Raw genomic sequence first — 22921 nt, forward strand, 5'->3', positions numbered from 1 at the left:
CACACCAGTCATCTGGGTGCTTGCAGGGAACAGTTGTCGCACTAGTATTGCTAAAATAAATCAGCATTACACAATTCCTAACTCTTAAAACTATCTTAGTGTGCTTTGTGCTACATTTTCAGTATTTGTGCCAGTTCCATAGATTTAGATGAAATGATTGATCAATTAGTTGATTTTGATAATCAAATAACTGCTTAAGCCATGTTTTAAGCACGCCAAAACTTCCCTGGCTAGAGCCTCTGTTTTAGCTCCGAATGTAAATATATTCTTATTTTCTTAGTCTTCTATGACAGTAAACAAAATATTTTCCAGGGGTTTTGAACTGTTTGTCGGTCAAAAAAGACAAAAAAAAAGACATCACCTTGAACTCTGGGTAGCCAAAATAGACTTATTTCACTGTTTTATGACATTTTTTGGATCAAATTATAAATCGATTAATCAACTAAATAATTGGTGGATTAATAATGAAAGTAATCATAAACTACAGTCCAACATAGATTAATTTGAAAGAAAAGTCAAGAATAGTGTTAGCCGCAGATCACTGGACGTAGCAGAAGGGAAGGGGCTTAGTGGCGTGCTTAAGTGTTGGAGGACATGGCCGATGACATTTCAACTCATCTATACAAACAGTCTCATATGACGCTCGCGCTCTCTCTTCACTGGGGAAGAAAGCAGCGACTTTTCCTTGTGCTGTTCAGTGTGTCAAAGCCAACTAAACACACTAAGGAGAGAGAGAGGGATGAAGAGGGTTTTGGTGCAGCCAAGGTTGACAGAACCACTATGTGGGGGGGATAAACATGTCGGTGGGACAAAAGAAAAAGACATAATATGTCTTGTACTTCAAAACTGCTCTGAATTTCAGTTAGTTTCAAGTTGTTTAATATTTCTACACAACTCATTCTTTACGAGAAGAGATCTAATTCATGATGTGGTTTGGAAACAGGGATTTTCTTCTCTTTGCTGTGCATTTAGATTCTATTTGGCTTCATTCATTATGCAGCCTACAGCATAATATGCTAAATCAACTAGGCACAAGTCCCTAAAGTAAACATACTGTATTTACATATAGCAAATATTATACAATGGAAAATTAAGTTGGAGGCTTTTTAACGGAACAATGAAAGCCCTAAAGAGTTGTTTCAGCACAGGAATTAACTGTAATAATTCATAGAGTCAGTGCATATTTGTAAGTAAGCTAGCTTGATGGAAAAATGTCAAATCTGGTTATGTGCGATGATCACGTAGGCTTTTAACATCGTTACACCATCATATGTAAGTTTCACAACAACAAACAGGCGCACATATTTAGTGATAGGAGACACTATGATGAACAGATATAACAAATCATAATTGAATAACTATATGACAGGATAACTATTAACTCATTTTCCGGAGTAGAAGTTCATTATCTGCCCATTTAAGTCAATATCCACGGAGACTAAACACTGCCTAGACTGGCTCCATTAGACATTCCTGCTGTGATAGCCGGTGGTAAGTTTAGCCCTACACCCCTATTCACTTGGAGCCCTACTACTTAAACAATTTATTTTTTATTTATTGTTGATATTTTTACTTTCTTGATTTGTATGGGGTTTTCATTTACTTATACTTATTAATTCAATAAATATTAAAACAAGCAAGAGTATCTGAAGATGTAACTGCCCTTTACCTCTAACAACCTTGGCTATAGGAGGTAAAGAGATCTTTCTAATTTCCCTTTTGTCAGGTCTGTGGTATCGAACTGGCGCTTAACCCATCCCTATTCTCCACTTTCAATGCAGTTGCCATGGGAGTAAATATTGAGCCCCGGTGTAAAGCTTTTCTAAATTCAGGATGCATACCTCCACCTGCTCCTGCACCTCAACACTAACTGGGGTTGCAGGCTGCACAGCCTCTGCTCAGCTACCTCTTGTCCCTCTCCGGACCACCACCACCCCTGCTTCCCTTCATCCCTCCTGTCATGGGAGAGGAATGCTGAGAAAGATAAGACCACTTCAAAGACACACAAAGATGTAGGGTATGCATGTGCACAAACACACAATAACATGAAAGACCATACTGGATCCTACACCTTTAAGAGTACTGGGGCACTTTCTCATGCAATTATGATGGCATGCATGCACAAACACTAAGAAAAAAACAATGATGCACAGACGTAACAGGCACACACACTTAATACCCCAATAAAAAAATGTTTCCTTGTCTCAAGAGCTGATTACTAAATCAAACAGTAGCTTGGTGGTGGGCTGTGTGAACACAAAAAACACTTGAAATTGAAACAATAGTAGAAAAGCAAGAAACTATAATTAGGGAAGAACAGGATTATGACTGGAGGAAAGAGCTGCTGTAAATTCTACACACCATGACACATCCCAGCCATGACAGCATGAGTGTGAGCACAGGTTTGGACAGCCAGTGTGTAGCCTCTCATGAAGGCAAGCACGCTTTCCCTGCAGCTGCCTAATGCAGACGCTCCCTCTGCCACTCCAAACTGTAAACGATCAAACTGAGCAGAATTTGCTGCTGAGACACAGTCAGACTTGCTACAACCCTGCACCACACCTTAGCTGGCACATGGTTTTGATGAAACCAGTTGGGTGCCAAGCAGCAGGAAGGAGGACTGGAATGGTACGAGGGAGAGCATAGAAAAAATAAATATGACAGTGGCTTCATGGAGAAAGAAATACCATAATCTTGATATAACCATATGCCAGCTGTTTTCTTTTCTACTTTAAACATTCAGGTGATTTTCTGATGTTTTTTAAATTGTGATTTGGAGGTCACTGTTGCAAAAGCAGGCAAGCTGTTCCCCAAATGAGCTTCCTCTCCCTCTTTTTTCACCCTCTGTGGTGCATCTCTCCATCTCTATGCTAATGCCCTGTAATGATCTGAGGCACGTTGGGATGAAATAAAAGGAGAGAAACTTGTTCTCTGCACAGCTTTGCTTATTTGCATGGCAGGACAGGGAGATTTTTCTTTTCCTACTGGAAAGAAAGAGTGGGTGTAAACCATGGAAAGAAAGGGGCGTGGATAACAGCTATATATGCTACAAAATCAAATATTAAAATAAAGTCATTTATAGATCTATGATGATATATATTGTGTGGATCAACAAACACAATAACAAAGCATGCACACACACACACGCACACACACACACACACACACACACACAACACAAAGCAGTCTTGCTCTGACTTTGAAGTTCTCCTGGATCGCCTTTAAAGGCCTCAGTGTTGCCACGACAGCAGGTAGGTAGACTCAGACTGCTGTGTGTGTGTGTGTGTGTGTGTGTGTGTGGTGGTGTGTGTGTTGTGTGTGTGTGTGTGTGCACATGTATTTGTGTGTGTTTACCCTGAGTACTTAATTAGCTAAAAGCCTGATGGACCACTTTCTTTTTCTCAGTGTTTAACACTAAACGAGGGAATGACTGGCTCGTTACTGATACTAACAACAAGGATAATTTATTCACAAACGGATCCGTCTGCTGCGTTTAAGCTTGTCCTCTGTTGCCAGGGTGACAATGACAAGCGCAAACAATAGGCAGTCACAACCATCAATGTCCCTTTGCGATCTTTATGCTGAATACTGAACTGCAAAATGTGTTTTCATGTTGTTTTGCACTGACATGAACACAAAGGACCAGTAATAATAACCATGTCCTACAGCTTAATCCAATTTATTATTCACTAAAATAAATTATCCTTGATTTTAGAGGCCACTTACAAAGTGTTAAGACACAAAGTGCCTTGGGTTATTGATTAGGACCAAAGGAACAAAAGCAAATACAGACAAGCCAAACCTATTATTGCCTCTGGTTGCTATTACATATTATGACAAACAGTTGAAAACCAAGAGAGCTGATGACTGTGACTGGCCTTTGCTGTGTATGACTGGAGCTGGAGCTGAGGTTGTTGAATGGGCGTTGTGTTTAGTTGTGTTTCCACGGGGTAACTGGAATCTGCTTATGACCAAGAAATGTGGTTCTGCATTAGATTAAGTACCCAGTGGAATGTAATGCCTGGCTGACTGGTTGGTTGGTTGGAGTCTGTGGAAGTCTGGGGGCTGTCAGCAGAGTGTGTGTAGTTCTGAAGGGAAGGGAGCGACAGAGCTAGAGGTTGAGAGTTGGAAGCTGAGGTGGAGGTAAAGACTGATAGGGAAACTGAAGTAGGTCTCCACTTTTAGGGCAGTCAATAGGGGTGGGATGACATGCATTTACTGTGATTCTAAAAGTGACTTGCAACTTTATTTTCCTTTAAAAATAAAATAAGATTTTTATATCTTATTAAATATTAAATCTATATTAAACAGACTCTTTTTTATTATATGTTACTTTTTCAGTAACATGGTATTTTATTTGTCAGTTTATTTGTGTAGAGACTGTTTGATTTATACTGCAAGATTAAGTTTGCTAGTTTTCTTCAAAGAAACACACATTCTTATGACATGTAACTTCTCAGTTACCAGGCTCTCAACTCCACCAGTACCACTACGGTTGTTATAAAAAAAAGATCGAAGAAAGCGTGAGCAAGGGTTGGCTTGTTAAAGCCAAACTCCATCTCAAATCAGAATTCATACACGCTGTTCTTATGATCAAAGACTAAAGTCAGTAGAAATAAACAACTCTCTAAAAAAAGGTTAAAGCCACAAAGTCAAGGCTCAAATGTGTGATACTAATAATTGCAAAATAAATGCTCCACCAGCACCAAAGGGAGGAAATTTCAGTACAACCAGTAATAAAGCACAACATTTCTCCATAAACCTGTCAAATAACCCAGGGCGCTATTGCTGTTTTGATGATATTCTTCCTAACTTCGATCCATTGCGCGCACACACACACACACATACACACACAAACACATACACCTTGTCCCAAATTCTCAATTATGTTATATCTGTACAATTCAGCCCGCAGTCTACATCAAGGGCACACACATGCACACCCAGACTGACTGATATGCTGAAGGTGTGCCTACGACCATTGTGTCAAACACTTGGCCAAAAGGAGAGGAGGACCACACACAGACACAATACACAGATGATTTTAGAGCTTGCTAATGTCATTATTGCATAAATATTAACATAACTGATAAAATTTACAGTCAAGTGTATACGTGCAAAGCCATTTGTATTCAGATTTGCAATTTTCTTGGCTGGTTGCTACATTTGTCCCATCAAAAACACTGGATACATGTTTAACCATAAGAAGTATAGCAATTTTGGGTACTAACTTTCTTATCAGTACAAAATTAAAATGTTTTATTGTTCAGATTTAGAACTGACATTGTATAATTTCAAAAACGTTCACTTTGATACTCAAATGTATTACTAAACTAGTAATACTTTTAGTTTGGCCTTTGTCACTGTACCTGAGTGCATCTTCTAGTTTGGCTATCTTCCTCTTAGCCTCTGTTCTATCTTTTTCTGCTTCACTTTGGATTGCCAAAACCTAGGGGAGGGAGAGAGAGAGAGAGAGAGAGAGAGAGAGAGAGAGAGAGAGAGAGAGAGAGAGAGAGAGAGAGAGAGAGAGAAGTGTAGATGAATGCAAAAGCAGACAGCATCAAACATCACTCAACCAAACTCTCCCGCCTGTGACCTTGTACATCTGGTCTTGTCTCTTCTCTCTAGCACCCATCACCATCAAAAGTACCATCTGAGCCTATCCGCCTGCATAGAGGGCCTCTCACTCTGGATCTGTGGCAGCCATATGGGCCCTTATGTCCAGATACCGTACTCCGGCCTCCTTCACATCTCTCATTTACCACTCCTGAGGCGTGGAAAAAATAATTTTTCCAGGGGAAAAATCTCCTGTCACCATCCAGAAGACAGAAGGTGGAAAAAAGAGAAAGGTTTATTACAAAGACAGGGTAAAAAAAACATAATGCTTTTTAGGAAAACTCAAAAACTGACTTTCTTTCAGAGAAGCTTCATTTAATTTTCCCCTGACCCTGAATAAAGTGCACAGAGGCCTGCTAAGTTCTTGCAGGTGTATCAGCCAGAGGGGGTATGCCAGCCTACCACGAGCACACACATTATAACTGTGGTACTTTGAGGATGACCCAGGTGCAGCAGGTCTTTAAAATCTCACCTTAGAAGTCTGGCTTGGACCAGTCTGGTGCAACTCAGATCATTAACAATGGTCTCTTCACTCTATGGTTTACAGCTGCTCTATGGCTTTGAAGAGGGTCTCTCAAAAGTAAAGGCAATTACGTGTCAGCCAGCGTACGCTAACAGTGCATTCCTCAGACAGTAAAAATGTCCCTTTTGATTTTCCTCATTTGCAGAGTGACTCTGCAACTTTATTCAGGTTTGTCATAACTGTTTAACCATTCTCAACTTTCTTTGCTTGATAACTCTGATGCTAAATTATACATTTTCCATCCTACTCTTTCTTCTCTGCCCGGTCCTTCATCTTCCTGTTAATCATGGCTCTGATTTTACGAGACTAGACATAAAATCAAAAAGTAAGGAGAACCAAAAAGGAACATGTGACTCCAGGCTTTGATCTCCACTTGACCGTAATAACTTTGTCCAGGGCTGTTTTAACGCAACGACAGAAGCTATGGAGCTCAGTGGATCGGTTTAGTGAAGTATACACTACCTTTTTCTCACAGTTGATCTGCACTTCATCTTTTTCCCGGCGAAACTTCATCTCTTGATCCTGAAAGGAGGCAGATTTTAAATGATACTGGTGATCCCGTGACAAACCACACAAAGACAAGCCCATTCTAATCTAAAACATTGTCAAAGCTGGTGACAGTGACAGCAACAAATAGAAAAGATAGATGTCATTTTTGCTTAGGCATGTGCACTGCGCATATACACATTACAACATGCACACACCCTTGCCACCACAAAAATCATACCCTGACTTCTTGGTGTTTCCGATGTTCATTGTCCAGGAGCTGCTGTTTGAGTAGAGCTACAGTTTTCTCTAAGTCCTCCATTACCTCAGAGGACTGGAAGAGAGAAGCAGAGAGGAAATTGGTATGAAAGAAATGCAGTTAAATTTGGTACAATTTTGTATTTTCTTCATCAATTAACTGTAAATCTAGCAGGCTGAGAGGGAGAGTCACGTGGAGGTGTTCCAGTAATGTGGACCTTAGCAGCAGACAGAGCATGCTCCTGATGCAAGTGGCTCAGGTCAGTCTCATGTTTGGCTTGGAGCCTCTGCACTGTCTGCTCATGCTGCTCCTTCTGCTGCGCCTTCTCCTTCTGCAGAATCATATTTCTGTGGCAGAGCATGACAGGGTTGTTAACACATACACTGATCTGCTCCTATTCCAATTAAATAACTACATGAGTCACTTTACCTACCTGTTGCAATAATTTTGTCTTAGCACATTCAAGTATTTATTGGCACCTTACACGCATCTTAATAACGTGTTATTTTATCACGTTAAGACCTCAAGCAGATACTTAAATAAATATAATAAAGAGTACATTTGATGACCTAGATGACATAGTTTGATTCCCCCCCACCCTTTATTACTTCCTATTTCACAGACCGTCTGTTGGCCTCCTGCAGTTCGGCGCCGATGGATGCAGTGTGAATCTCCAACTGGGCCTTCTCCTGTGTCACCTTGTGGCGCAGCGCGTTGCCCTTCTCCACCTCCAGCGACTGCCGTTTTACCCGTAGCTCTAGCTCACGCACCGTTTCCTCCTGAACCACAAGCATACACAGAAACCACTGAACTAAACAGCTTGAACCACTAAGGGCACTAGCCTGAGAAAATGTCATTTGTCAGAGGACCGCATGCACACACAGTGAAGTCAAACAGATATGTGCTTGCTCATATGGAAGAATGTGGCTTGCAATGTAGCTGAAGCCCTCTCTGATTCTTTGAAATGGAAATTTTAAAATTATTTTGAAAACTATTTGAAGTTAAAGACTTGTAATTTATGGATTGATACTGCTTAAGTTTAGTACTTATAATCAGGTCTAAAGCTAAGGTTGCATGTAAAATAGACTGATTTGCACTGGTATTCTCCACAGTTCTGTGAGTCATCAAAACCAAAAATATCTTATCTATACAAACTGTAACAAAGGTCGAACCAGTAAAACCCCTTTCAATGCTACACAGAATTTTATCCAGTCTACAAAAGCTCAACTGCAGCAGTGCCTTTGAAAAGTTTCTAAAGCTAACTCCAAGATACTGTTTCACCTTGTTGCCCAAATACTGACAGATACTAAATTTCTGGCCACACGTGGACAGATGTTTTGATTAGTGGGTCCATGTTTTGTTTGTATCTCGTGCCCATTCTTACTTTGAAAATACACCGACAGCAAGACGCATACCAGAGTGACCTTCAGTGCAATGTGAGACAGTTTAAATATACAACAGAAATCCAATGTTTAGCTTTAACTTGTGTTACAGAAATGTGTAAAATCTAACTAATTATATGTCTTATGGCTGAAACTAGATTGCTCCACTGTACCAACACTGTTGAGTTATTTAATTGGTAAATGTCAAAAGCTCAATCAGGATTCCGATTTTCAATAAAGACAAAGATCAAAGTCCAGCTGATGCAGACAGCTTCTTCTGGCACAGAATTGATGAAATGAAACGTCCCCTCTCTGCATACTGTCCTACACCATGTGCACGTGTGTCTTTGTGTGTCTGTGTGTGCTTATGACAGATTGGAATGCAGTGTAGGCAGGCCGATAAAGGCGATGATGGGGCACTGATTAAAGACAGAACGTGCTAGTCAATCTAGACGATGACAGAGGCTGGCGATGACAGGAGGCGGAATGGGGGGAGAGGAGGGAGCGGTGTGTTTGAAAAGAGTATGAGAGCAGCGCCTGGCGAGGCTGGTAAGAGAGATTTTTGTCTTTGCGTTAGTAACGTAGGGCTCTAAAAAAAGGAACAAGGGGTCTGTGTTGTGCTGGGACGCGTGCTGACACTTAGTATGAATAGGTGCTTCTTCTCATCTCCTGCCAAAGAGCTAAGACTAGACTGGGCACAGCTGGACACACAGGAGGAGCCAACGATGTCCCCTAATTAGCTGTTTTAGAAGAAGAATTACAAGGTGTAAAGAACAGGCTACATAAGGTACATTATGAGCTTTGCTCCCCTTCAAAGATTCAGAAGTGATGAAGTCTTTGAAGATGAAAAAAAACATGTAATTTATGACATAAAAAGTCATACAGAGTGATGGATGACTTTTTTTTTCTTTTTTTTTATCAGAACTGAGGCTTCAACTGTAAGACAGCTTGCATCACTCATCTCCTCATGCATGCATGTTGTGTTTTACACTCTAGCGTGAGCAGCAAGTGGAGTCTGATAGAGTCTGACAGAAGACAAAAGAATGGGACAGAGCATAGCGTGGACTTGTGGGACTGGTGTCAAACAAATACTCCTGCAAGTTTGTTTACTCCCGTTTATTACGTTTATAACTATTACTAGGGATGCACAAATATAGTTGTCTAAGGCTGATACCACTTTCAGACACTTTAAAGTTCAGTTATGTTGCACAAACTCCTAGCAACAGAAGATGATAAAATACTAGCTCAACAATCACCAAACTATTAGCAATACAAAGAAAAGAATATTTCTGCTACTTCATCTTTAACCGCAAGACCATATTCATCATATCTCCATTATCAGTCATTTGGTTATGGACATGCATGGACTAAAGTCAAAAGTTTGAATGGTGCAATACCTAGGCAGATACTGGCTTGCCGTTCTTTTCAAACACCCACTTAATCACTCTATCTGCTCTGCCCCGTGTATAGATAACGTCCAAAAATAACAACATCTGACATATCTTTAAGCCCCTTGGGAAATCTTTGATCTGCTTTTGGATAGAAATCCAGCCAGGTAGCATTGGGCAGATGAACATTCAGAATTTCACTGTTATTAAACAGGATCCAATACGCTGTTTTAGAATGAACATGAATCATCAATCTGAGTGAAATTTTCACATTGAGTCCTGAGAATTAACTTTTTATTAGTAGCTACATCTCCCCCTAATAGTAAGCAGAGGAGTAGTACTGGCCTGACACAAATGGGTATATAGTATTTAGTGTACAAACCACATGCTCAAAGCTACTGGGTCAAAGTGGTAAAGGACTGAATATTATACATGCACAAAATGTCACAGGTCGTCTGACTTGAAATTTGTATACTTGTGTAACTATCAACAAGTCAACAAAACAAGACAGTCATACAAGACAGCTTAGAGACACCAACCATGAAACCAGGGAGCTGTAATAATTTATCTGAGATAAAGTACACTTTGAACACAAACTACACTAATACTACACAAGGCGCGTGCCAAAACTCAAAGCAGGAGAGCAGCTAATTTACAACGACAGAGGGTTCTTTTCATTCTCTTTAGCCTTCTCTATCCTTAATCATTAAAAGAGGGGCCTTAGCACTGGCCCTTCACTGTCCAGTGTTTGATGCCTCCTAAATGTGGGCCTGCTGACAGATTAAGGCCAGAAGCAATATGTGTGTATGTGCGATTTGTATGAAAGCCCACAAACGCTGATACTGCTAACAATACTATTTATGAAGCGGTGTTTCCGACTGGCCTCGAGTGTTGATGAGCCCCATGAATGTAATGTGCACAATCATGCTTAAAACCAAAGTCTTTTCATATGACATCAAATAAACTGTAGCTTTCGGAAGTATGTGTGTGTATGTGGTATGTGCACGAACAACCATTGCCATGTGGGATATTTAATACATAAATCGGTCAAAGACCTTTATATAGATTGAGTGGGTGGTGATGGCGCAGTGGATTTGACACATGCCTTTGGTGTGGGAGATCAATTCCCACTGTGTCCCTGAGCAGTACATACAGTGGTGTGAAAAAGTGTTTGCCCCCTTCCTCATTTCCTGTTCCTTTGCATGTTTGTCACACTTAAGTGTTTCGGAACATCAAACCAATTTAAACAATAGTCAAGGACAACACAAGTAAACACAAAATGCAATTTGTAAATGAAGGTGTTTATTATTAAAGGTGAAAAAAAATCCAACCATCATGGCCCTGTGTGAAAAAGTGATTGCCCCCTAAACCTATACTGGTTGGGCCACCCTTAGCAGCAACAACTGCAACCAAGCGTTTACGATAACGTGTAATGAGGCTTTTACAGCGTCTTGGGATTTTGGCCCACTCATCTTTGCAGAATTGTCCTAATTCAGTTCATTAGAGGGTTTTCGAGCATGACCGGCCTTTTCAACCACAACACTCAATAGGATTCAGGTCAGGACTTTGGCTAGGCCACTCCAAAGTCTTCATTTTGTTTTTCTTCAGCCATTCGGGGGTGGACTTGCTGGTGTATTTAGATCATTATCCTGCTGCAGAACCCAAGTTCGTTTCAGCTTGTACACGAACAGATGGTCGAACTTCTCCTTCAGGATCTCTTGGTAGGCAGCAGAATTCATAGTTCCTTTTATCACGGCAAGTCTTCCAGGTCCTGAAGCAGCAAAACAGCCCCAGACCATCACACTACCACCACCATATTTTACTGTTGGTATGTTCTTTTTATGAAATGCAGTGTTCCTTCTACGCCAGATATACTTGGACACACACCCTTCCAAAGAGTTCCACTTTTGTCTCATCGTCCACAGAATGTTGTCCCAAAGTCTTGGGGTCATCAAGATGTGTTGTGGAGAATGAGACGAGTTTTGATGTTCTTTTTGCTCAGCAGTGGTTTTCTCCTTGGAACTCTGCCATGCAGCCATTTTTGCCCAGTCTTTTCCTGATGGTGGAGGCATGAACGCTGACCTTAACTGAGCAAGTGAGGCCTGCAGTTCTTTGGCTTTGTTGTGGGGTCTTTTGACCTCTTGATGGTCGTCGCTGCGCTCTTGGGGTAATTTTGGGCGGCCGGCCACTCCTGGAGGTTCACCACTGTTCCATGTCTTCGCCATTTGTGGATAATGGCTCTCACTTGGTTCGTGGATTCCCAAAGTTTGGAAATGGCTTTATAACCCTTTCCGAATGATAGTATCTCAATTACTTTCTTCCTCAATTGTTCCTGAATTTCTTGGGTCCGGCATGATGTGTAGCTTTAAGGATCTTCTGGTGGACCTTACTGTGTCAAGCAGCTCCTATTTAGTGATGCCTTGATTGTGAATAGGTGTGGCATAATCAGGCCTGGGTGTGGCTAGAAAAATTGAACTCGGTGTGGACACCACAGTTATAGTAGTTTTAACAAGGGGGCAATCACTTTTTCACACAGGGCCATGATGGTTTGGATTTTTTTTCACCTTTATAAATAAACACCTTCATTTACAAATTGCATTTTGTGTTTACTTGTGTTGTCCTTGACTATTGTTTAAATTGGTTTGCTGTTCCGAACACTTAAGTGTGACATGCGTAACAGAATGTGCTTTTTGAAACTTTTTTTTTTTTTTTTTTAAGTGTGACAAACATGCAAAGACAGGAAAATGAGGAAGGGGGCAAACACTTTTTCACACCACTGTAGTTGCTCCAGAGGCGTGCGGCCTCTGACATATATAGCGATTGTAAGTCACTTTGGATAAAAGCGTCAGCTAAATGACATGTAATGTAATGAAGTCAGTAAGATGTGAGAGTCATTCCCTCATCCCTTCATTTGAGCCATGGAGTGGCGCAGGTCTTGCTTAGCGCCGCCCATGACAATTGTGATTGGTTAAAGACATGCCAATGAACCAGAGCACATTTCTCTCCCATCCCGGATTACTTTGTGGATTCACCAGACCGTCCTCTGCAGCGCTGTGGAGTCTGGCAATGTGAGACAACTATTTTGGTATAAAGTCATGATCCAAGATGGATGGAATAAACACAAGTGTACTAACCCGAGTTAAGTCATGTTACATAAGGTCTAGGTAAACGGTTATTTGATATGATTTGGAGTCAACCACAGAGTTGTCTTGTTTAGATATGCTAGCTGTCAATGATACGTGCTAACAAAACTAAAGTGTCCTTCAGCCTAATTATTAATTAATTAATAATTATCTACATGTTAAACACACACATTAAAGGTCCCGTGACATGATGCTCTTTGGATGCTTTTATACAGACGATACCTGAAGTCTCTTTCCCAAAATTCAGCCTTGATGCAGAATAACAGCCACTAGAGCCAGTCCTGCAATGAGCTTTCCTTAGCCTGTGCTATTTATGAGTCTGTAGCTTTTGAGGAGGAGATAGGAGGGCAAGGTGGAGACTGGAGGTGCGGCCTTGACCAACTGCCACTTTGCTCGTTTGAAAGCCATGTCTGTCTCTCTCTTAAGACCTCATAAGGGGCAAGATTCCAGATTGGCCCATCATATCCAGGGCTTAATTAACACCTATCACCATTTCTAGCCACTGGGGGACCATAGCCAGGCTGCAGGAACTCATATTAATGTTAAAACACCTCATAAAAGGAAATGTTCATGCCATGGGGCCTTTAATGCCTGTTCCTGTACTCACAGTTGCCTGCGCCCGAGCATTATACTCAGCCTCCATCTTAGCCAGCCTTAGGTTGGTGTCTTCCAGCAGTTCCTGGATGTTCTCAGTGTGCTTCTTCTGCAACTCAAACTTCTCCTGCTCCATCTCTGTCACAGTAGCATGCAGCTGGAAGTGCACAGAAAAACAATCAGCCACAGATCATTGTCCCTGTATTTCCACAACTGCTTGCTTTATTTATTTGATCATATTGTCTTTCATCAAATCTATCTCTTCAGGCATGTAATGTAATGCTTAATTAAGGGGAAGAAAAATAACTTATATGACTAAGTAGTTTTTTTTTATATTACATCTGAGAAAAATTGTGAGAGGAGTGGACATTTCATGAAGATCTTATTGAGCTCCAACAGATCAGTTAGCTCAAGCTATCAGGAGTGAGAACCCAATTTACCCAGGGCAGAGAGCATTTATTTTTCAGCACTAAAAAAAACCCACGCAAAAAAAAAAACACCCTAACTTAAGCACAGCATGAAAAGAATAAAGATATTTTTTCTAACAGTGCAGGAGAGCCTGTCTGCTTCCAGCAAAGTCTGCTAGTCTCATGCTATCAAACAGTCTTCCTCTGTCTCAGGGCTGCTTACAGGGGTTAGGCTGCAGAATATCCAAACCCTTCAACTTGTCCTCATACCTTCTTCTCCCACTCGTTTTTCATGGAGTCGGTGCTCTGATCCGACATTTTCTTCAGCTCAGCAATCTGCTTCTCTTTGCTCTCACAGATGACCTGGGATTCCCGCAGCACACTTTGAACTGTGGAAGAGCACATACACAAACACACAAAGGGCTGTCAGGCCTTGCCTCAGGGCACACACTCACACACACACACACACACACACACACACACACACACACACACACACACACACACACACACAGTATATCAATGTCAATATATATATTGCTTCTATCAAATGGCCAGTACAGCTTCTCTTTGCAAAGTTTATATGCTCATCAAAACCTTTCAGAGACAGATGAAAGAACCGAGAGGTGAGGAGTGAGATGGGAACAGGGAAGAGGAAATTAAGCATGAAGAAAAAGGCACACATAGTGCAATTCAAATTTACATTGAGCAGCAGCACAGCTGGAGAGCGTCACCCTACACCATCGCCGTCTCTTGTAGAATTGTATCTTTTCAGGCCTTTTACACCGAGTGTTCAGAGACACTAGTATAAACATCCTTCCAGTTAACCCTGCAATCCTGTGACCTTTCACCTTTCTTCTCCAGCTTACGGATCATCTCCTCCGATTCCTTCTGCTTGGCCCGATAAATGCTCTTCATTTCCTCAATCTCGCCATTCTTTCGGTCCAGAATCTAAGAAAGGGAGAGGAAGACTGTTTTTTTTAAACACATACTGGAGAATATTCAGCGTTTTACAGCTGAGAAAATGGCTAATATATATAACTTGCTTACATTATGAAGGTTCTTGTTAAAGTGCCTTGTCTGCCTGAAGCGTTTTACTTTCACCAGTAACTATTAAAGCTACAAACTGACACATTTTCCATGCAAAGTTTTGAATTTCTGCTCAAGATCCTCGGCCGCATTTCAATTTAAAAGGTACCAATCGTGAAACAAATATAAACAGAAGTGAACACATCAACCATGAATAGCATTGGAACCTGCAACCACTCTTAAAAGGTGTCTAACCACTAGTTCTCTGGAGAAATGTTTTTACATGTGTCCCTGCGTTGTTGGTTCATGTGCACACACACAAGGATGCATATTCACACTAGTGAATTCTTGAAATGGTTTCAGATTTTGACATTGATCTACAGATAGGTAACTCACCAAAAAACACAGTGATGTGCCAACAAGACAGGGAATAAGTAGTAAGTTAACATAAATGCAAACAATGCAGGATTCACAGCCTCAAGGATATACAAAATAATGAAAATATTTGACTGAAAATAATCAGTGTAAACAGAAACTTTGTTTGTTTACAAGAAAACCCACAGGGCAACTTAAAATTGAGTAGCAGGTCTATTCAAAAAGGCTACATGTAAATAATTAATGTTTTTAAGGATTATTTACGTCAGGGTTGTTTGCGAACACTGCAACCAAACAGCCCTTTATTCTCAATCGTGATCATTTGACAAAAACAAAACATAGATTTTAAATGTTAGTTAAAGAAAGATGGAACAGTTTGTAAACATAATTCATTGTATGACCTGACAAGACCTCATCTTCTACATGCCTATCTAGGAGGGCTACAGGCTAACTGAGTAAAACCCCATCTGAGTTAACCACCTGTGCTGAGGTGTGATGAAGTAAATGCATCTGCTTGCTGCTGCCATCTGTGAGCAATTAGTTAAATAAGGCCATGGAGAGCTGGAGCTCCAGTATCAGTCTAGTACTCTCCATATTGAGAAAGAAGGTGTATATATTGTATCTACTGCCTGGTGTGGTAGAAGGTACATGGTAGAAGGTACATTTTCTAACAGGTTGTAAACAAATTAATAATATATATATATATAATAATAATAATAATAATAATAACATATATATATATATATATATATATATATATATATATATATATAAATAAATAAATAAATAAAATGGTATTACAGTTCCAATTAACAAGACAGAACAAGAGAGACTAGTCCAACAACAGATGATGCTATGATTTTGTGTCTAAAATGGCAGAAAGTAAGAGTGATTATTTTGCTGTCAAGAACCGTCCAAAAGACTATCTTTCTAGCATTTTGTTCTATCCAAGTGCACTTAGTCGCTAAGCCTGTCATCCTCGCTGTGTGAATAGGACGGGGTAGATGAAAGGAGGATGGGGCGGATGGGGCAAAGTTCAACTAACATTTAGGGATACTCAATGTTTTCCATTTTGCCACCCCATTGAGATTGTTTTTTAGGAGTCCACCAAGCAAGGCGGTGACACAGTGTTAGGTCTAGAGAGAGTGCACTAGAAGGTGGGAAATGACAGCTTTTAGTAAGCCCATTTTAGGCTTTTATAAGACATCCTAATGTAGGGGGAATCCAGCCTGGCTGTCCATGACTTTAACCAATATCAACAGTGAATGGAGTGAACACACCTACAAAATTTGAAGTTAGAACCTGAGTATCCTCCCTTTATATACTGAGGAACTAATTCCACAACAAAAAAACCTAATGTAATTGAATCAAAATGGTATTAAAAATAATACAATATATTATTCACCATCTATTGTCTTCTGGTGTACAATGTGGTCTAGTGTTAAAGCTTTAGTGCATAACCTTTTTTTTTTAAATGAACTTTTGTTACTTTTAAGCTATTGCCAAATGAGTTGATACTAAGCTAATTAAGATCAGCTCAACAAAACTCTCTGTATTTCTCAGTATGGTTATGTTTAGAAACTGGTGTCATTCAGCAACATTAGCGTGCAGAAAATTGAGTGACGAGTCCATCATGTTTTTTAATCCTCTGTGTCCTCCTTGACCACTAGCAACTGCGTGGAGGAGGGGTGGAGGTGGCATGTTTAGAATAAGAACATAAAGATGTGCTTTTTCACCCGGATTTATTACATATTTTAGAACTGTACACAGTACTGATCCACAACCACTAGCATACGACATTTGGGCCTGTTCTGTTTTTTATACACACACATATACGTACATATTTTATTCATAAGGAAACTAATTAAAACTAAACCTAGCTTGCCCACCTTCCATCAGGCTCGTCAGAGTGCACCTCTGAATCACTCCCCTTTGAAGCCATTAGCGGGAATACTGGGTAAAATTCTGATGAAATTAAATCGGACATAACTCGCAATCAGTATGAAATTAAAGAGAGGGAGAGAGAGCGAGCTGTCATCCTGTCTCTTGTCAAACACAAAGAAGCAACGGGCACCTTAAAGTGGAGGAAAACTGGAGTGTTTTTTTCTTTTATTAAAAGCTTCTGTGGCACCAAAGGAAAGTCATACCAAGGACGTGACAGATCCCAGGTGCTTGATCCGCAGCCTAACTGATGGGCACTAAGTGTGAAATAAACCAGCTTTACCGTGATTTTCACCAGCTGACAAAGAGCTTTGAAAAGCTGATTATTTGTGGTATGGGGCAATGAGAAGAGTACCAGCTTATTTCTTTCCATTTCATTAGCCACCAAATGGAACCAAGAGTCAATTATCGGCATCGTAACGCAAGTTAACATATTTGCCTGCCCAGTGTCCACAGGAGAAATGATTAACTTGTTTGAAACTCTTTTCATGTGTTCATAATATAAGTGGAATTAAGAGGATTCTACAACCAATTTGTTACAAATTTGATATTCTACCAGAACTGGAAGAAAAGTGTTTGCAAAGACACAATCAAACTACCAATTCAATGTTGGGTCATGCACTAAAGAATACAGCATATACTATAGGACCTTGGTTGGGCGTTATACAGCATCTGTAGCAGACTAATTTAATCCATATAAGTCTAGATCTGCTGGTTTACTCTGGATTTACAAGCATTCATGATTGTAAGAGATAACAAAATTTATTTTGATGTGACACTAAATAGTTTAGTTTTATTCTCGAAAATTGCAACCATTAGAAACCCTCAAATTAGTGACATTAATACATTTTCTCATTTGCTACAAAATGGAGCCAGAAATGACAGCATATTGTGTTGGTGAAATTCTGGTGATGGCAGAGTGTTTACAACCTTTTAGTTTTGATTCTTACTTTCTCAACATCTGCATCGTGTCTCTGCTGCATCTTCAGTTTCTCCTCCTGGTGCTCAGACTCCAGAACTTTGATCTTCATTTCAGTCTGGAAACACATAGAAGACCAAAGGTCATAAATGTAAAACAAGGGCTTTCTGGAGCACATTTAAATCTCTAATAAATCTGTTTGTATGTCTATATATGAAATAAAGTTGGTAATTAAAAAGATATCTGCTTGAGGGCTGAAATATTAGTTATTACCAGGCAGCACAAGTAACAAGTTTTATTCTCTGGACACATTGAAATCTGTGTCCTAACTTTTTTTAGACACATGCCTTAGGAAAAAAAGAAGATACAGTGTGTCCCGTCTTGCACACAAAGGCAGCTGATGATGAAATAAACCATATTAACATTTAAAATCGTTTATCCGTGTGCAGAGCTTCAAAAAAACAGTGTGAAGCAAAGATGTACTCAACTGTGTGCGTTTCTGTGCGTGTACATTTGCGATAAAATCTCTAGTAAGCACAATAAAGTGAAAGCCTGTGTGTTTGTGTGTGTCTGTACTTTTGCATACACATAGCAGTCAGAGTTCAGCGTGGTTGTGTTGGAACACGTCTACTCAAGCTATACGGCTTTGTCAATAAAAACCCTAATGACCTATTCTTCCATACTGATTGACTCAATAATGATTTTGTATATAAACACCATAGAAGAATAGGTCATTAGGGTTTTTATTGACAAAGCCGTATAGCTTGAGTAGACGTGAACTCCACTGTATTTATATACTGTATACTACATTGTATATAATATATACATTGCAACTATATTATTGCTATATTTTGCAATCCGACTTTTTTTATTGTAATTTTTTTATTGTTATCATTTGGTTTTTTGAAAAACAGCAGTTGCTTATTAAAATAATTTGTTTTCTCAGCATTTTCTAACAACTCTTTCTAGTTCATTTACTACAAACTACACACACGATGTCTCCGCAGACATACACACAACACATGACAAGCTTTGACAGAAAGATGACTGGCCATTCACTCTGATGTCACTCATGCTTAGTCACTGTCTGTTCTGGTTTGTTAATCAACCTTGGAGCAGGGTGACATTGTTCTTCCTCAAAAAATGTGTTGTTGTGTGTGTGAACTTCCCAAGGCTAGCTCTGATTTTTTTCTAGACATCAAAACAATTAAGAACATTCCCACAACATTGCTTGGCAAAGTCAAACCACATTAGACCTACTTTTTGTGGCTGTGATGATGGCTTGAATAAAGATATGATTCAATTACAGTATTGGTAAGTGTATAAATATTAATACAATACAATACAGAACACTGGATGTTAGAGAACAAATACGTATTCATGCGTTGGGGCTAAAATGGTGGAATCTATAAATCCCAAAGTTTAGATTTTGTTCCAGATGTCAGCACTTTACTTTGGATGATCGTTCTGAGTAAAATAAAAGCGCAGCTAAGACACATCAAATTGCCTTCTTAATGCCTCTACTTATTATTGCATGTATATACTGTATCCTTGACAACGTTCTGTTCTCTCTTTGTACTGTGTCTTTTGTCTTGATTTACCACCATTTATTGTACAATTTAGAGGACCACAGGAGACCTGTCAAGAGTATAAAGGGAAAAGCAAAAGAAAGTGAGAGAAAGAGATGGCAGTGATTGAAAAGCAGAGGAGTAAGTGGAGACCTGATTCTGCCGGCGCCCCCCCAAAAAAAACAAAAAACAAAAAAAAACATGTGGGGTGTCACTTTCTCATCCTCTCTTCAAATGCTCTTTGGAGAAAGTTTGTCAAACCAGATCAGGGGCGTTTGAAACTTGTTTATAAAGTCGTCAGTGAAGGAAGGAGGAGGAGGAATGTCGTACACCTAAGGCGTCTGTGATGCCTTCAATGAGCCCGACTGGGTGGTACAGCTTTTTTCCCTCTTCTCTTCTTCAAAGATTTAGCGAGCGCTGTAAGATGCCATGTTTTTTTGACACTTTGCTCTTGAAAGGATGAGAGGGTAGGAGGGAAATAGGGAGGGGGGACGGGACGGGACGGGGGGGGGAGCGGGGGTGCTAGTGGTGGTGGGGGTATATGAGAGAAGGCATGCGAGGAGAAGACGGAAACAGTTGCTATTTTTGCTCTCAAATCCGGCGCGGGGGTCAAGGCCTTTTTCCTCAGAGGGATGTGTTCACAAATCGTCTGCTAACTGTTTGGGCTTCACAAAGCAAGGTTGCGTTTATGCATCTCCTCCTTCTTGCTTGAGATGTACAATGTCCTAGTGCGTCTTTCATCCTCAGTAAACACAGATGCTCAAGGATAGTTGGTATGCAGCATTCTGCTATCTACTGAGGAGCAGCTACTGGAGATGTCACTTCCACAAGAAGTTAAGTCTGTCCAGATAGGTAAGAAGAAAAACTCTGGCTCTCTGACTCTCTCTCTCTATGTGAAAACCTCATAGTTTTAGAGAAGGGTCATCACAAACACAGAGTAAGCAAACAGATTATTATTATTATTAGTGACTTTATCGTTATGGAACCATGTTGGTCCCTCATGTCTCTCAGCCTGAAGCAGTCTGGTCCCCTTTAAACTGGCTCACTAGCTTGCACTTCTTTGTGTTCAGATAAGAAAGGCTATGGCCCTCTAAATCACAGGCTGTATGCTCAAACTACCTACTCCCTACAATTCCTCAGGTCAAGTATCAAGGGGTTAGTTTAAAGACAGCATGCACACTCACACATGCAAACCTTAAAAGAAAGATGGGGTGCTGCAATGAGAATCACCCTTCTTCATCTACCTTCTGTAAACTCAATTCATCGGTCACCATTTAATTGAATTTCCAAACAAAGACCCAGCCCTCATAATGCTGAGCACTTCTAGGATGTGCTCAAGGATTAGCAGGACTCTGTTGCTTTTGCCCGCCATTTTCTACAACTCACCCATAGGAAAACACACTGTATAAGCTAAGTGACTCAAAGCAATGTCTGATGGCGGTGAAGTTTCTCAGCTTCGACTCATTGTTCCATTGGAAAAGAGCAGTCAGCACCCGTATCAATGCAGTCGGTAGCTTAGCTGGAGGAGGAGTTTGGAGAGAAAACTGAGATTTTTGTTAAGCTGCCGCCAGCTTAATGACATGTGGCGTGTATAAATCTTTAAACCTGGGTAAATTTTCAACTAGACTTTCGGGATTAAAGGGAAGTGATGTCACTGTGATTTAATAGACTGGGCCTGGACAGCCACGCAATGGCAGAGTTGGACAAGGCTTTACTGGTTCTGCAGGAAAGCTTATGTGGTTATTTAGGATGATACAGTTATTGTGGGATTGGTGATTTGAGAGACTCTAGAAAAAACTGCTGATGGGGGTGCAAGACACATTGTCAGTAGGGGCATCTTAAATAATAAAAAAGCTAAAAGAAAAAGGGGTTTGACAAAAGCATGTCATAAACCCTAGACATGTTATGATTCCTCTTTCACGTGACAGAGCGTATAGTCAAAAGGGAATACTCCGGCCCTCATAATGGGAATCAGAGATACATAGGGACAATGTAGAGTTCAAGAGAAGGTTCTGCATATGGCTAATGGGAATGCCATGTCAAATATTGGACAACTTAAAATTTGAAAAACCAATGATGATTAGATGAAAAGTTAAGGGATCACCACTGTGATTTACTGACAATTTATAAAGAGGCGGACTTGCATGCATGCAGCAAATCTTATGGCAATCCATCCAACAGGTTATAAGATATTTAACTTAAAAATAAAAATGCCAACCTCATGGTGGAGCAAGAGGAAGAAGTCAAAGGATTACCAAAAACAGTCCGATACATTGTCTGGGAATCATGTCTGTAGCACCATGCCACTAACACAGCTAAAAAGAACAAAAGTCTGTTGGCAGTGACTTCTAGAAGCCTTGGAGAAATAGAAGGTAAGGCCACAACACACACACTATATCTTTTAATAGTCTCTCTTTGAATGCATGGACACATTTTTCATACATTCTACTATTTCCTCATGTATTCCCTACAGCTTATTTCTTATTTCTATTAAAAAAAGTCACCTTTATATGACAGAAAACAACAAAAACATAATATAATGGCTACAGTATGCAAACACAAACCTTGGGGAAAATCCTTAGCTCCACACCATTTCCTCTCATTTTCCAATGTGTCCCTCCCAGTGTTTCTCTGTGAATTTGAACTGGTTTCCATATTGAGACCGTATTCTGGCCTCAGTGGAAATGGCAGGCCTGTTCAGTTTCCTACAGCTTCTCTTATAAAATGTTACGCGTTTATTTAAGGCCACCTACAAACTGAATCTGAATGGTATTTTTTCCACTATACTTACTACTTGCATACACAAGGGTGACAACATATTCTTAATTCTCAAATGTAAAAAAAAAAAAATACCATTAACTACAGCCACAAAAATGACCATACAACTACAACAACAACAACATACACGCCTCTGACCCTCTAATAAACTGATTATTAAGCTTCACACAATTTATTGCAGTGCTATTGAATTATTGTATATGTATATATAACTGGTATCTCTGTGTATCAAAGTAAAGTGTGTGGAGGATTAATATGGTCTTCTGAGATGTGACTTATTTATATGCCCACCACACACAGATGAATGTAGCCAGTCAGCCAGTCTGAGGAAGGATCAAAAAGCATTGGACTATGCTTTAATGTCTTTGTATTGGTGATTGATGTTGCTACATTCAATATCAACCCATGGTACTGACTGTGCGGATGTGTATGGGGAAGTGTGTGCGTCCACGCATGTGAATTACAAACAGATCTTTGTTATGACAGGTCAATAGCAAAAACCATTGTTGTCCA

At 40.1% G+C, this 22921-nt stretch overlaps 1 protein-coding gene across 6 annotated transcripts in view; it reads right to left on the minus strand.

Moving 5' to 3' along the window:
* Positions 1–22921, minus strand: part of cep112 (centrosomal protein 112) — a 102682-nt gene that overhangs the window by 61427 nt on the left and 18334 nt on the right. For all 6 annotated transcript variants that reach the window (XM_032536686.1, XM_032536684.1, XM_032536683.1 and 3 more), the window contains 9 exons: positions 18094–18180; positions 14650–14749; positions 14069–14187; positions 13405–13548; positions 7509–7663; positions 7102–7231; positions 6867–6959; positions 6602–6661; positions 5370–5449 (listed from right to left, as the gene is read on the minus strand). In XM_032536686.1, coding sequence (XP_032392577.1) covers positions 5370–5449; positions 6602–6661; positions 6867–6959; positions 7102–7231; positions 7509–7663; positions 13405–13548; positions 14069–14187; positions 14650–14749; positions 18094–18180 — 968 coding nt within the window. The remainder of the gene's footprint in view (positions 1–5369; positions 5450–6601; positions 6662–6866; positions 6960–7101; positions 7232–7508; positions 7664–13404; positions 13549–14068; positions 14188–14649; positions 14750–18093; positions 18181–22921) is intronic.

This window comes from Etheostoma spectabile, chromosome 15 (genome assembly GCF_008692095.1).
Source record: "Etheostoma spectabile isolate EspeVRDwgs_2016 chromosome 15, UIUC_Espe_1.0, whole genome shotgun sequence".
NCBI lineage: Eukaryota > Metazoa > Chordata > Actinopteri > Perciformes > Percidae > Etheostoma > Etheostoma spectabile.